At 37.9% G+C, this 16,148-nt stretch overlaps 1 protein-coding gene across 2 annotated transcripts in view; it reads left to right on the forward strand.

The window, feature by feature from the left end:
- ATG7 (autophagy related 7) overlaps window positions 1–15,063 on the forward strand; it is a 209,159-nt gene extending 194,096 nt beyond the window's left edge. For both annotated transcript variants that reach the window (XM_061618083.1, XM_061618081.1), the window contains exon 18: window positions 12,601–15,063. In XM_061618083.1, coding sequence (XP_061474067.1) covers window positions 12,601–12,633 — 33 coding nt within the window. In that variant the 3' untranslated portion in view covers window positions 12,634–15,063. The remainder of the gene's footprint in view (window positions 1–12,600) is intronic.
- The last annotated feature ends 1,085 nt before the right edge of the window (window positions 15,064–16,148 follow it).

The following is a 16,148-nucleotide window of genomic DNA, read 5'->3' on the forward strand; positions in this document are numbered from 1 at the left end:
CTAGCAGTTCCTGGTACCATCTGGTGCTCGCCACATGAGTGTTGCTGCCTGCCTCTGCTGCATGCCCATATTTTCCAACCCATACTGAAAGGGCCACAGCGGTGATCATAGGACATAAGAAGAGCCCAGCTGGATCAGACATTGTGAACACAAACTTTGGCTGGTTACCCTGGGTCGTAGCTTCAAACTGTGTGACATGCCACTGTGTCCTTAAACATTAAATGGTGGTGGTAATACTTAAAAAAAACTAGAGCATATTGCTTAAAAAACCTATTCAAAATGGCAATTTTGTAGCCTCATTAAAAGATGAATGTTGTGGTGTTTGCCTTCCAAGGAATAGCACTCTGCATAAACCAGTCACACCTTCCAATGTGTACTCATATAAAGAACATTGGCTGGATTAGCTTCTTTTGCAGGTTTGCGTGCAGATAAATAAACTAATCATTTTAACTGTTAGAAAATAGATGTTTTTCAGCTGACACTAAGTATATTAGATTGTTAAATATATTAACAGTCATAAATAAGAAAACATTGTTCTGAATATTGAGTTCCTTATTTTTGTAAACAGTTCAGGGTAAATCTACGAAAGGATTGAGGGTATTTATGAAAGAAGGAGGCAGGAGTCTTACTTGCACTACATATCCTCTGGCTGTATTAAGATGCTTTATGGAGAGAATTTATTTTGCAGCTTTGCAGCTTAGTCCCATTTTGGGAACACAGTAAAGATATTTGCAGCCCTCGATTCAAATTACAAAAAAGTAGCTTCTCACACCATCACTCACATTGGGGTTAGTGCGCTCTTTCTCTAGTCCCTGTTGAGCCCATAAAATGAATGTAATTGCATTTGTATAATAGCTTAAAAAGATCAAAGTAGGTCCCATATGGGGAGACAGTGCTGAGAGCCAAAACAAGCTGTTTGGCTTGTAAGAAATTGGAAGCCTTTAAGGTACTGACTCACTTCTGCAGCGTACTCTGCAATGCCGACTACAATACAGCATATGTTACAATATAACACATGTTGCTGAATAAATCATTTGTGCTTTGGTGAGTTAAAGAGAGGAAATGTCAAATTCTTTAGATACCAGTGCCCTTATTTCCTCTTATGAGGTCTTTAGAATTCTTTTGTGTTTCTATTCATCTTGAAAACATGGTAACCCAATCTAGGCACCTGCTTTGTTTTACCTTGAAAGCCATAGCAGACTTTGTTAGCAGTAATTCAGCCCAATTCTATTCAGAGTTTACTTAGAAGTCAGAATCTCTGGCTTCCTGCAAAGAATTATGGAGTGATACTTCAGAGAAGTAGTCCATTAGTGGATTGCAGTCCAATCCTATGCATGTTTATACTAAGCTCAGTTAAACCTACAACTAAGTGCTCATGGTACTGAAGCCTGAGTCATATAAAAGACCTTCCTCTTTCAACAAGTCTTTTAAATTGAGACCTTATCCCAGTCTGCGTCTGTGTTGGAATTGCTTTTTAATATGTTTTTAAACCTTTTTTTAAAAAAATGTTTTTAACCTTGTTTTTTAAAAAAATATGTTTTGAAAGCTTTTTTAAAAAAGTTTTTAAAGATGTTTTGTTTTAATGTATTTTAAAGTCTGTTTTTGTTTTTTAGTGCTTTTGTTCACCGCCCTGGGCTCCTGCTGAGAGGAAGGGTGGGATATAAATCAAATAATAAATAAATAAATAATAAAATCCATGTTGATGAATATAAGTTATTCAACCTAGATCCCTGCTATGATCAATTTACATAAAAACAAAATGCACTGTTGCTACTTGTTGTGAGAGATCCAGTTGCCTTGGAGGCATACCACAGTTTTCAAGAACCCAAACAGTAGTATTTGTTGTTGAGGAAAACGATCTGTTCTGCTATCAAAATGGTGTGCCATGTGGTCATTTGTTCTTTGTTATTTTATTTCTATCTCACCTTTCCTCCAAGGAGCTCAAGAGTCTCTTCCCCCTCCATTTTATCCTCACAACAATCCTGTGAGGTAGGCTAGGCTGAGAGAATGTGGCTGACCCAAGTCACCCAGCGAGCTCCATGGCTGAGTATGGATTTGAACCCTGATCTCCCAGGTCCCAGTCCAATACTCTAACCACCACACTGGCTCTCATCTGTAGTCATTGATGGCAAATGGCTAGTGAGCTTTTTTTTCTCTTTATATACTGCTTGATTGTTGACGTGCTTCTTTAGCCTTAAGCAAAGGCATGGGGAATATAAGCAAGGGGGCTGCCCTTTTCCTTTGGCAGGGCATCATCATTCAAACCATCTTTGGTTTATTCTTGTGAGGATGTAAGCTCCCCTTCTCCATTGCTGAAGCACTCAAATCACTAATGTTTCCTACTAGGTACAGAGCTTTCTTAATAAGATAACAATGGTGGTTTTATCACATTATTTCCTTTGAAATGGCATACCTCTGTATACCAATCACTGGGGAACAGCAGTAGAAGAGGGCTATTGCTCATATGTCCTGCTTGTAGGCTTCCCATAGGCATCTGGTTGGCCATTTTGGGAAATAGGATAATGGATTAGATGTGCCTTCGGCCTGATCCAGCACAGCTGCTCCTGTGCCAATAAAGCTAAAATGCAGTTTGTCTGGAAAGGCCCTGAAGAAAGTACTTCAGAAATTCATGTTAAGTAGTCTAGTCAGCTCATGGTTAGACTAGAGCTATTTTGGCAAACAGTTTGTAGGTGCCAGTCTAATAGTGCGTCTAGCAGAGATGCTATGAAGAGCAAAGCCAAATTTATGTCAAACCAAAATGTAGATATGTGTTACTGGAGTGAGAATAACCCCTTGCTGCCAGATGCAGTTTTGTTTTATGGGGAAAGATTTTAAAACATTTTCAGGAATCAGACATGTAAAGACATGTACGTAGCAGTCAAGGAAAATGTTTAAGGATTTTTCACCTTTCTCTAATGGAAAACATTTCAGGGTTTAATTTGATTTTAAAATACTGGCTAGCTTAGAATTATGCAGCTATTGCTTATGGAGAAAATACAAAGGATGGATATTGTGATAAGATGTGAGGAAAAGTTTTTTAAAAATGTTTAATATTTGCAATATATACATATATTGTATATATATATATATATATATATATATATATATATATATATATATATATATATATATATATATATATATGAATCTTTCTCTCAAAACATCACTTCTGTTATAAAGTTCTGTTGATTCCCCTCCTAGAACTTTAATCTAGTTCAAAAGCATATTTTTACTTTTACTTCTTTATGAAAATGAATCCTTAAGTTATTTCAGCTACATTATCGTGTTTTAGAATATAAGCTTAGATTGACTTTTTTATGCAGCTTTGGTCCAGTGTTTAGTATACTTCTAAGCACATTAATAGTTGTTAATAACTAATAATGTGATGATAATTTTTGCTTAGAGGATTACACCACAGCACAGCTTGGCTCAAGGGTAACTAACATGGTGCCCTCCAGATGTTGTTGTATTACAACTCCAGTCATCACTATAACTGATCATGTTGGATTGGGCTGATGGGAATTGGGGTCCAACAACATCAGGACGGCACCATATTGGGCACTCCTAGTTTAGGTCATCAGCCATGTAGCATTGCACAAAAAAAAGAACGAAACTCTTAATATATCATTCCTTCAGACTTTTTTTAAAGAAAGCAAGACTATAAAGTTTCATCCAGCATAGTTGCTTTCTGTATGAGTGAACATCAGATGAATAACCTTCCTACCAAATGTGTCTTGAACATGGAAAGAATTTACACCAATACAGTTAAATGAACAGTAAATACAGCCTTTAATACATAAAAAAAATGTGAGTCATGAGCTGGGGCACACTGTACTACTTTAAACTCTACTACTATATACTATATATACTACTTTAAACAAGGACTGTTATAATACAAGTTATGTATTCTGGGCATAACAACATGCTCTTAGTGGCAGACTTGTTTCAACAAAAGAAAAGTATGGGAGAAAGGAGATGTGATTATATTTCAGCCATCCATGATGGCTTGCAAAGAATTGGTTTACAGAGTTAATTTTGTGTTGATGGCTGCTGTCATATATTAAAAAAGCTATAAACAGGAGGGAAACAGAGGGAGAATAAATGTTTAATTGGATGTAATCAGCATATAGGTCAGGTGTGACCCTTCAGATGTTGCTGAGCAGCAACTCCATCCCTGGCCATTGGTCATAGTTGCTGTGGCTGACGGTAGTTCAACAATATCTGGAGGCTCACAGATCATGTAGAGATAATTGTTAAAACCCAAAAGAACAGATAATGGCCCAGTTCTCATGTAACACTAAGCCAAGCCATGGTTAAGTGTGAATGTGCAAGCACTCACAGTAAAATGGGATGTAACATTAACCCAAACCATGACTTAGCTCTGGGTAGTGCAGCAGGTTGGAGGGGGGGGGAGGGAGCAAAGTGTCTGCTATTTTAACTGTGAGTACTCACAGACTTATGCAATCACACCTACCCACGGCTTGGCTAACCGTAATGCTGAACTGGGCCATAGTCACCAAAGTGTATAAAGGGTGAAGAAAGGAAGACAAGTCCAAGGCCCACAGGAGCATCAGCTGATAAAAGAATGTGGGAAAACAAACTGGCAGTAGATACATGTTAGAAAAGCAGAATGCTGAAAACTCAGATGATAAAGAAATGGAAGAGAGTAAGAGTGAGTAACTTATCAAAAGTAATGCAGAGATTCAGAAGGTTCCTTGCAGCAGAAACTAAGTCAGTGGAAACTGTAGTCAAAGGAGTCAGTGAAGTGGATAACAGATTTTGGGGGGGGGGAAATAAAGTGAAAAGAAGTTACAGGAAGCAAGGATGGACACCATGCTCCAGTAGTTTAAAAAAGTAAGCAAGAGAAAAATTTGGGTAATAATAGTTAAGAAAAAGAGAAGAGTTGAGAGAGGATATCTTAGAAATGGAGAAACAAGGTCTGCATATTCAGCTGCAAAAATGCAAAAGAGAATCTTTAAAAGAAGGGAAAGGAAGGACGGAAGATGTGAGATAAAGTGAAAAAATGTTGAATTTAGGGGGTTAAAATTGTAAACATGGAGTAAAGGGGGAAAAGGAAATGGATGATAAGAACTGAATGAAGAAAACCGGGATTCAGAGGTCAGAAGAAGCAAATTATGACTGCATAGAATAAAACTTGAGGCAAAAGTATGATTTGTCAAGGGAAAGAGTAAGAACAGAATAAAAGCATTAAAAATAAGGAACACATTTTGTGGAGCAGGAGCAATGAAACAAATAGGGAGAAAGTATGATTGTTGACCATGCTGCTTGGGACTGATGGAAGTTGAAGTCCAACCTCATCTGGAGGGCACCGCACTGGCTATTCCTGATATATCCTATAGCTACCATAAGCCCTTCCGAAAGAGGTGTCTACCCATCTGATAAAAGATCAGTGGAATCTTAACGGGGAAATTATTCAGGATGGAAGGGCTTGTATGTTGAAGAGGCTGATAAGACACAGGAGCCTAAGCATAAGAGAGAAGAGATGAAAAAGTAGAAACTTCAGTATCACCTGTTTTTCAAAAAATTGAAATCTGAGAATGAGAGAAGAGCATCATGAAAGAATGTCAGTATTGATACTGTATAGTAAAGGATGTGCAAAAACGTAACAAATTTAGAAGAGAGTGACAATCTTGCTTGCTGCTATAATGTTAAAAACCTGCAAACTTGTAATTATATTTGTCCTGATGTGATCTTAAATGTAACTCTAGGTCAATGGTTGCCAACCCTTTCCCCCTACAGACTACTTGAGAATTGCTGAGAGTCTTGGTGGACCACTTAATGATTTTTTTCTGCCTGCTGTAGCAATTATAATGCATCTATGTGAGATGCTGTATGTTTTTAATTGTATTTTATTGCTTCTTTTATTTTTTATTGCATTTTTCTTGTATGACAATTTGAATTCTGTAGAATTGTATAGAATTCAAGTTGTAAGTTTTCTTCACAGACATGCCACGGACCCCCCGAATGAAGCTTGTGGACCACTGGTGATCCATGGACCACAGTTTGGGAACCCCTGCTCTAGGCAGTACACACAGTAGCAATATAAAAGACCATTTCTCTTTGTGGAAGTAGCCAGTGTGACATCCATTCTTTATTTATGTATTCCTTTGCAGTCATTTACCCATTTTTCCTGAGTGAGAGGCCTCTAGCAGGCTGTGGTTGGAAAGAGAATGCAGGATTAAGTGGCCCTTCACCTGACCCTGCAAGGCACTTCTTATCTTACTTCAGAAGAACAGACAGAGACAATAGTGCTAATTAGGCTGGTTTATAGTAAGCTGCACTTGCATGACGAGAAGAAAATGCTTATTCCTGATTTTCATGGCATTGGGGTTCACTGAATAGGAGTAATGTTATACATAGGCATACACCCTTATGCTTAATTGTTTGTATTGATTTGCTCCAGTTTTCTTCTATTTGATGGCATGGAGTCATGCCTATCTTTCCACTTCCCTTTTTGTAATTGTTTTCAGGCTGTTTTGTTGCAGGAAGGAGGTGGAAAGCCTTCATTGTCCACATAAAAACATTTGGTTCACCTAGAATTGTTTTTAGACAGGACTCAGAGTGAGTAGGAAAGGAGAGGGTGAAACCCTATTTTTTTCTCTTTCCTGTTGTACAAGATAATTTCACACATACAGGGGTGATAGATATATTTCTAAAATCCTGCATGGGTTCATATTTAAAAAACAGTACTTAACCGGGACATTAATATAGTCTGCTCAGGTTTACTTCCTTACAGGCTAGTCTTAGTTTGACATCCTTTTTTTTGTTTCCCTATTTATGATATCTCTTGTAATTATGTATAGCTTCATTTGGGTTGATATGGTCGGGACCTTCCAACCAGTCATCAGATTCTCACTGGAATGATGAAATCTCATTGGCCTATAACTATGGAGCAATAAGTTGCGACAACTACCGCCAGTCGCAAATACCCCCTTCTTAGGGAAGGTGATTGAGAGGGTTGTGGTGCATCAATTACAAGTACTCTTGGATGAAACAGATTATATTGACCCATTCCAGTCTGGGTTCAGGCCTGGTTATGGGACTGAATTGGCCTTGGTTGCCCTGATGGATGACCTTTTTCAGGAGAAGGATAGGGGGAGTGCGACTCTGTTATTCTTACTTGATTTCTCGGTGGCTTTTGATACCATTGACCATGGTATCGTCTGGGCCGACTTGGTGAGATGGGTATCAGAGGCACTGTTTTACAGTGATTCCAATCCTATCTCAATGGTCGTTTTCAGATAATAGCATTGGACAATTGTCTTTCGGCCCCCTGGCTGTTGTGCTGTGGGGTGGTGCAAGGTGCCATCTTGTCCCCAATGCTGTTTAACATCTATATGAAGCCCTTAGGAGTGATTATCAGGAGATTTGGGGCAAGGTGTCAACAGTATCTGATGATACCCAGCTCTATTTCTCTGTAATATCTGAATCAGAAGAGGCCGTGCAAGCCCTGGACTGATGCCTGGCTTTAGTGGTGGGCTGGATGAGGGCCAATAAACTGAGTCTGAACCCTAGCAAGATGGAGACACTGTGGGTTGATGGTTTCCGTTCAGATTATTGGTCAGTTGTCTGCTTTGGATGGAGTCTTACTCCCTCTGAAAGAGCAGGTCCATAGTCTGGGGGTGCTCTTGGATCCATCTTTGTCGCTAGAGGCCCAGGTGACTGCAGTAGCTAGGAGTGCCTTTCACCAGCTTCGGATGGTAAGACAGCTGCCTTGCTGAGTTTTCTGATTGGCTGGAGGTTGAAAACATCTTAGCGGAAGAACAAGCAGGTTTCAGAGCAGGATGCCCCACTATTGACCAGGGACTGGTACTCCACCATTTGGTGGGAAAGTACATGTCATCTTCTGGTGGTGCTCTTTATACAGCTTTCATAGACTTTAAGTCAGCGTTCAATTCAATCCCAAGGGATAGACTCTGGGAAAAGCTTGCAGAAACTAATATGGATAAACAGTTATTAATGCTGATCAGGAGTCTTTATGGCAACACAGGCCTCAGGGTAAGATGTAATCGTGCCAGCCACTTGTCTGCTTTAATTCCCACGTATAATGGAGTTAAACAAGGTTGTATTCTTGCCCCTGCCCTTTTTAATTTTTATATCAACTCCGTACTTGAATACCTTGAGAGGGTGAATCCACACACACCCAAGTTGGCTGGCAGATTTCTTTCTGCTCTGCTTTATGCAGATGATGTGGTTCTTATATCAATAACAAAAGTAGGTCTATGATGCCTATTGAGAGCGTTAACTTCCTTCTGTACCCAAGAAATGCTAGAAATCAATTATGATAAGTCTAAGATTCTAGTCTTCTGCCGTAAAAAGAAAAAACATTGCTGGCAACTAAATAATCACTTAATTGACCAGGTATCAGCTTTCAAGTACTTGGGTATACCATTTCATGCTTCTGGCACCTGGAAAACACTAATTATTAATGCAGCGGAGAGCGCCCAGAGAAGTGCAAGAGCTTTATTTGCCTTCTTCTTTTCAAAAGGGGGACAGTATATCCCGGCAACGATGCAAGTGTATAATGCCAAGTTTATTCCCCAGATGTTATATGGCTCACAGCTATGTGCACAGGGTAATTACAATCATTTTGAACGTATACAATCTAAATTCCTAAGGAGCATCCTTGGGGTCCCCAGTCGTGTTCCCAATGTTGCTCTATGTTTGGAATTCAGGGGTTTACAAATGGAGTCACGTGCCTGGATTTACAGGCTCAACTTTTGGCTCAAGTTGATTTTTTCTCCCCTAGGCTTAGCCCCACTAACTCTTGCCGATTCATTTCAATCACAATGGAATTACTTGGTGAATAATAAATTGCAATCCCTTGGCTTTTCAATGAAAGCAATATTAGATCTCAGTTATTATAAGGCTAAAGAAACCATCAATCAATGAATAAGCGACATTGAGGTGCAAAATAATCAGAGTCTAGTGGCAGCTTATCCCAATTTGCAGATTAGCAAGGCCTTCTTCGCGCCTGCGGGCTATTTAACTAATCTGTGTATCGCCAAATATAGAAGGGCATTTATTCTGGTGAGATTTAATGTACTCCCTTCAGCGCTCCTCGAAGGTAGATATAAGAGAGTTCCCTGTGACAAACAGACTTGCCCTTGTGGGTCTGGGAAGGTAGAAATGGTGGATTATGTTTTACTATACTGCCCCTTATATTGTGACCTACACGATAACCTCATTTACTTTCCATTCTATAAAATGTGTACAGGCCCTGAGTCATCAGCTGTCTACCAACTTCTGGAAGATAGGGACCCAAGAGTCACTAATAAGGTGGCAAAATTCTGTGTAGCTGCTATCGCTCACAGGAAAAAGCGGTTTTAGAGATTTTAAAATGTTTTACTGGTTTTATTAGTTTTGGTTAATTCTTTACTCTTGTAAATATTTAGTATGCATTTGATTTGTGTTCTGAATATGCTGGTCTTTGACCGAAATAAATTATTCATTCATAGTGCACTCTATGCGGGGCTGCCCTTGAGGTTGGTCCAGAAGCTGCAGCTGGTGCAAAATGCGGCAGTGAGACTGCTCACTGGGGCAGGTTATCACCAACATGTCACTCCACTACTGAAAGAATTGCACTGGCTACCTATTAGCTACCGGGCTAAGTTCAAGGTGCTAGTTTCGGTGTATAAAGCCCTACACAGCTTGGGACCAGGATACCTGAAAGACCATCTTATCCCTTATATGCCCAGACTATCACTGCGCTCTGCAGTTGAGGGCTTCCTGAAGTTACCATCTTATCAGGAAGTCCATTCCACACAACATAGGAAACAGACCTTTAGAGTAGTGGCGCCTACCCTTTGGAATTCCCTCCCCTTAAATATTAGACAGGCAGCATCTCTGTTATTTTTTCGGTGCCTACTGAAGACCTTCCTTTTTCAACAAGCCTTTTAAGTAGAGACCTTATCCCAGTCTGCATCTGTGTTGAAAATGCTTTTTAATATATTTTTAAACCTTCTTTTTAAATATGTTTTTAAAGCTTTTTTGAAAATGTTTTTAAAGATGTTTTGTTTTAATATGTTTTTAATGGTGGTTGTGTTTTAATATATTTTGAAGTCTGTTTTATGATGTTTTAAAGTGTTTTTAGTGCTTTTGTTTGCTGCCCTGGGCTCCCACTGGGAGAAAGGGCGGGATATAAATCAAATAAATAATAAATAAATAAATAAGTTGAATGAAATGTCCCACAAAAGGATCTATCACATTTTGACCTTTTGTATTCCACTGGCTCCTATAAAAGCCGATTGTGACAGCAAACTGTCATAACCGAAACTTCACAAGTTATGTAGTCATATCTTCAGCAGCAGCATTAATTTAACTGCCTCTTGGCAGACTGCCAACTGGACCCCAATAGAAGGTGTGTCTCTGGCGTCAGGAATAAATATTGTTTTTCCCCCTTTCACACAGTTAATTATTTACAATCCAAGCAGTGTTTTAAACAGAACAACTTTACTGCATTTAATTCTTCTCATAAACAATCAGTCAATCAAATCAGTCCTCATAAAGATACAGATTCTTCACATGTATTACCAAGGTACATTCATTTAAACACCACATTAAGCTGAAAAATTCAAATTCCGCTCATTACACAAATATATTTTCAAGCTTCAATTATGTGTCATTCTTTATCATTAGTACAAGGGTAATCAATGTTGTACCTTCCAGATGTTTTGCAAGTCCCATCAGTCCTAGCCACCACGGCCAGAGGTCAAGGATAACAAGAGAGCTGTAGTCCGACAACAACTGGAGGCCACCACATTGGCTATCCCTGCATTACAGAGTGGACAAGGCTGCATATTTTTTCCTTTTGATTTCCAAATCTCTTCATAGCTGGTTTAAATTCTTTGATTACTGTAGAACAGCCTTTCTCGACCTGGTGCCCTCCAAATGGTCACGCTGGCTAGAGCTGATGGAATTGTAGTCCAAACCATCTGGAGAGCCCTAGGTTGGGGTAAGCTACTGTAGAATGTTGAAACTGAAAAGGCTATAAGCTGTTAAATGGAGAAGTCTGTCTCTGTTCAGCCCTCCCCACAGAGCTTTTTACTTACCATTGGATTTTATTAAAATGAAATGGAATTCCCATCTATTTTTAAATTAAAATTCCAGATGATAGGCCAACTATAGCAGAAAATTTGAAACACATATAATCCTGAGCGCTTCATCTACAATATATGCATGCAGTGTAATAGTAAAGTGGCATCATGGTGTAGTAAGCACTTCTAATGCAGTAGCTGGAAGATCCCTTTTTAGCACACCTTTTTCTTTTTTTTTTTGCTCTTGAGGAAAGTGTGTGTGTTGTATTGATTATTTTGTAATTTCTTGCTTAACTATTTTAAATGTTAAAAATATCATATTTATACTGTGTAAAATATAGTTTGGTTTGTTCAGCTACCATGATTCTAATCCCTGCATACAATTGATCAAAGCGTGAAACTAAAATATTAAGCATGAGAAAAATGCAATCTTTCCTTTCCATTCCCTGTTGGCTTCCTGACAGTATTTGCAGCTACATGTGCTTCCATGAGATGAGGTAGAATCAGCCATACCACGAGAGAGCACATTGTCCAGCTCATAGCCATTCTAGAAGGGACAGCGAAAACTCAATGCTTTCAATAAGACGGGGGGGAGGAGTTTTCTTATTGATTATGTGCCTCCCTGACCCCTCCCCCCCAGTATTACCCAGTTGCAGCAGACATAGTTGGCAAAAAAATGTTCAAGCAAAGTGAGTGTGAAATATCACAATGATAAATGACCATATTATTGGAAATTTTATACTGATTTTAATTTTGTACTTTTTACTCACTTATGGTTTTGTGTACTTTATATGATCTTGTTTACTCATGCTTTTTATGTACTGATATTTGATCGAAATAAATTATTCATTCAACGTTTTACTCCTATGTTTCATCAGATATATTAATTCATACGAACAGTTTGGGAAACTGCTCCTTTTTTGGATGTGTCTGTGCTGTAGATAAAAAACTAATTTGTATGGTTTTGAATTTAGCAATAACCAAGGTGTTTGCTTGAAAGAACATTGCGGATCTCATACGTTTCCATATGAAGAGAAGGCAACTTTCAAATTCTGTATAGTTTTTAAAGTAGATATAACTATCTTCTTCTTTTTTACTGTTTGTGATCTTGGCATACTTATCTTCCACGTCCTTGACCTTGACTTGGTGTCTTAGCCCATGCAAAGAAAAATAGCTATTTTTTTAAAAATGATCCTTCATACTAGCTTACATTGAATTTAGAAAAGTTCTGTTTGGTGTTTAAGCTTGGTTTATAGCATTGCCTTAATGTAATATACCCAAGGATGGTATATTGTATAACTTGTAAGTAGCTTAATCTATCTTAGTTTAAAATATTGGGTATTTTTCTGGCAGGAAATGTCTTCATTCCAGCAGGATGTCCTGCAGAGTAACTTTACCCTTTCTCTAAAAGTTCTGGTTTCTGCTGCCATATAATTTCAGAAAGACCAGGTTGTGGTATCTTACATTAAATTAACATTTGTATAAAAGATATGAAAGAATGTTGACGATACCGAATAGCATTTTTCTCCCTTTTTCATTTCAGATCTGGGACATGAGCGATGATGAAACACTCTGAAAGTTCGTGAATGAAATGGAAGATTACCTACTTAGGATGTGTTGGTGTCTTTTTATCAGTCATTTGGCAAATTAATGAATGCTTACTTAACTCTGACTGTTGTAAATATAAACACATACAGTCCACATCTTTGGTCAGGCAGGATGGGACAGAATCGCAATCTCATGGCACTTGTACTGTGAGTGTAATTTCTATTACTAGTTGTGTGTGTGTATGTGTGCGTGTATGTGTATATATATATATATACACACACACAGTGCAATCTTACCTGTAAGAAAGCTAAAATTAAAATGCTCTCTATTTTTTCCAGCATCTAAATATAGCTTATATTTAAAATACCTCTTAAGAAAACTTCTTTGTTCCTTTTTTTTCTTATTTTGAATTTTTGTTTAAAGCAAGCATTCTGAATGAATTATGCCTTTTGAAACACTTCAGGGATTTATGCTCAATGTATTATTCTCTCTAAGGTAGACAATAAGAAGTTAGTCACACTGAGAAAAAAAGAAGTTAGTCACACAGAGAAAAAATAAAATGAAGGGGTCTACATGTTTAGTGTGTCAAAAGACATTATGCTTGGATACTCCTCTAGTTATTTTGCAGTCCACTTGGTCCATTCTGTATATAACAAAACAAAATTTATTTTCAACTTTTTGCACTTTTTTTTAAAAAAAGGTAGTTGATGAAATATGATTGACTTCATTCCAGTACTATACCATCTGTGCCATCTCCTTAGTGAGGTGGTTGTTGGCCAACACACTCTGTTCTGCAATTGGTTTCCATTTGAAGACCCTACATTTCCACCTCAGAGATTGATGGGCCATAAATCTGGTCCACTGTCAACATGCCTGCATATGGAGGGAATGGTTTGGTCTTTATATGTATTTCTCTATTTTTATATAATCAGCAATGAATATCTGTTATTCTTGGATTACTTCACACGCACACACACACGCAAAATCTATAGGCCTAGGTCTAAACCAGGCCATCTAGTTCAAGCCAGAAAGATCTTTTGATGTGGCTTTCTCAAACAGAAGCTTCCCATATCTTTATATTTTTGAGCTTTAAAAGCAGTTTTTGATATTGCACGGTGGGAGAGAATTCAAAGGGGGGAAGTTTTTTAAAAAATGATGGAGCTCACTAAGCTCCAAATTACTTTTTGGATCTCAATTACAGAGCTTGGAAAAGTTACTTTTTTGAACTACAACTCCCATCAGCCCTAGGCAACATGGCCACTGGATTAGGCTGATGGGAGCTGTAGTTCAAAAAAGTAACTTTTCCAAGCTCTGCTCAATTATAGTTTTCAAATAATCCCCAGATTCCTTTTGTGAAAGGTTAATTCTTCAGTAATTTTATGGAGAACAAAAACAATGCTATGAACCTTTTAAATATAATAAATTTAAGTAATAATAAGGAAATCTGTGTTATTTATTGTTTTTAATATTATTATTATTATTATTTATCTCCATCGGCACATAAGCAATGAAACAGCTATGCAAAATATTCATGCTAGCAAGCCAACATTTTGTATTCTTCATTCTGCCAAGATTAAACATATACATACTGGACCACTTTCTCAAGTTATATATAGTTGCAGCCACAAATCTGGAGAGGCTGAAAGTTTTCATCTACATATTGCTCACTGACTCATGTCTCTACTTGGGTTTTTTCCCCTCCTACTTATGAAAAAACCTGCTTATTTAGTCTTATGTTTTATATCAAGTAAATTAATCTATATCTGGGAAGGGATGTGCATTTTAAAGAGCCTCAGCACTCGGAAACTGTACGTTAGCAGTAGCAAAAATGGGAAGTACAGCTCTTATTTGTATGCAAGAGCAATTTTTAATTTAAACTAATGAAATTGCATAATGGCCTTCAGGCACTATTTGATGAAGAAACTCAGTTCCTCTGATGACAAACTGGAACTCCACATTGGGAAAAATTACTACTCTACAGCTTGCACTGAGTCACCAGCATAGACGTCATTTGTAGATAGTGAAACAGGAAACTCTGTTTTGAAATTCTACAGCTTTGATTAGCTGAGTCCAAAACAGCTCATTGTCACAGGAATGCTCGCCAGTGAATGTCTATCTTAACACTTGAATTATCAAGACTGAATTTGTCAGCTTTCTTTTTTCCATAGAGTTTTAGTTATATATGACATTTTAAGCAGAGTCACATGATGTTTCCTTGCTTAGTAATTCCAGTAACTTAGCGTTGTATAAGGCTGAGCTTGCTTCCTGTCCATATGCTTCCCAGATGTCTGTGCTGTGCAGGAGTACTCCACGGTGACTTAGAAAACCTTCTGTTGTTTAACTCTATTGTGTTTTTCTCTTCCCCTGACAAACCATAATGGCACTCTTGCTTGCTTGGATGCTTGCTTCTATTTTTTTTTCCTTTTGTAAAATGTTTTAAGCACTTAATTGGAGAAAACATGGTGAAAGCTTTTATTCAAATGAATGAAATGTATATTAAAAGAATTTCCAAGTATGTTTACTTACTGCCTCATATGCATAGACAGCAGACTTTTGGTATTATCCTCCCATCGGCTGTTGTAGTTCCATAAAGGAGGAAGTTGAAATTTGAGCTCTGGGGAATGAATGGGTGTGTTTTTGCTGGCATGTTTGTCCAAAACTACAAGGGCAAAACTTAACTTTAAAATTGAAATTTTGCATTTTTTTTCTGTCGTAACAATGAATCCCAGAGTCATAAAGTGAAGCAGACAGGTAGAAGATCCAGGATCGACGAAAGGAGGTTGTTGTTTTGTTGTTGTTTAGCCAGACACTGTCCCATCCCAAACATTTGGGGCAAGATCATCCAGCTAGTTGTTTCAAGCACTCTTAGGAGTCAATTGAATTCAGTTGCTAACAGTGTTGTCTCATAGCCCTGTATTTTTATTTTTATTTGTTGCTTCACTTGCCTTCTAGAGGTAGACATCTTTTTCAAGACATGGTGGTTATTTTTTGCACACCAAGAGTGCTGTCCGTATGGGAAAATATTCAGTTCTGAGATCCTCAACATTTATCTTAATTAGATTTAGTGTATGTGAGAACTGCTTGCACAAATATTAGGCAGAGATAACTGCTACATATTGGGCAAACCCGAAGGAAAGATCTTTGCAGGCTACCTGTAGAACAAAGGCTGAACTAGTGCACAATAACATTACTCAAACTGTAATAATACTGAAGTTGCACAAATGTCACTAACGGCAAAGACTGATCTTCAGAATCTTGCCCAATACTGTAGTAAGTCCTTTAATATGTCAGTCAAGTTGATAAACGGTGTCATGCATCAACAAAATAATGGTGAAATGGCTAGAGTTTTCTCATCATTTTCATACTTAGCATTAGCACCTTTTCCAGTGTTGAGTGTTGTTCATACACATATTCTCAGTCATCCTTAAAGTAAGCTGCTAAGGTAGATTGATATTATTATCTTCTTCTTGCAGGTGGCAAAGTATGACTCCGGTGGATTTTGATGTAGGACTTTCTAGCACATGAATTTAGCTGTTACATAGC

This window comes from Rhineura floridana, chromosome 3, assembly GCF_030035675.1.
Source record: "Rhineura floridana isolate rRhiFlo1 chromosome 3, rRhiFlo1.hap2, whole genome shotgun sequence".
Classification (NCBI taxonomy): domain Eukaryota; kingdom Metazoa; phylum Chordata; class Lepidosauria; order Squamata; family Rhineuridae; genus Rhineura; species Rhineura floridana.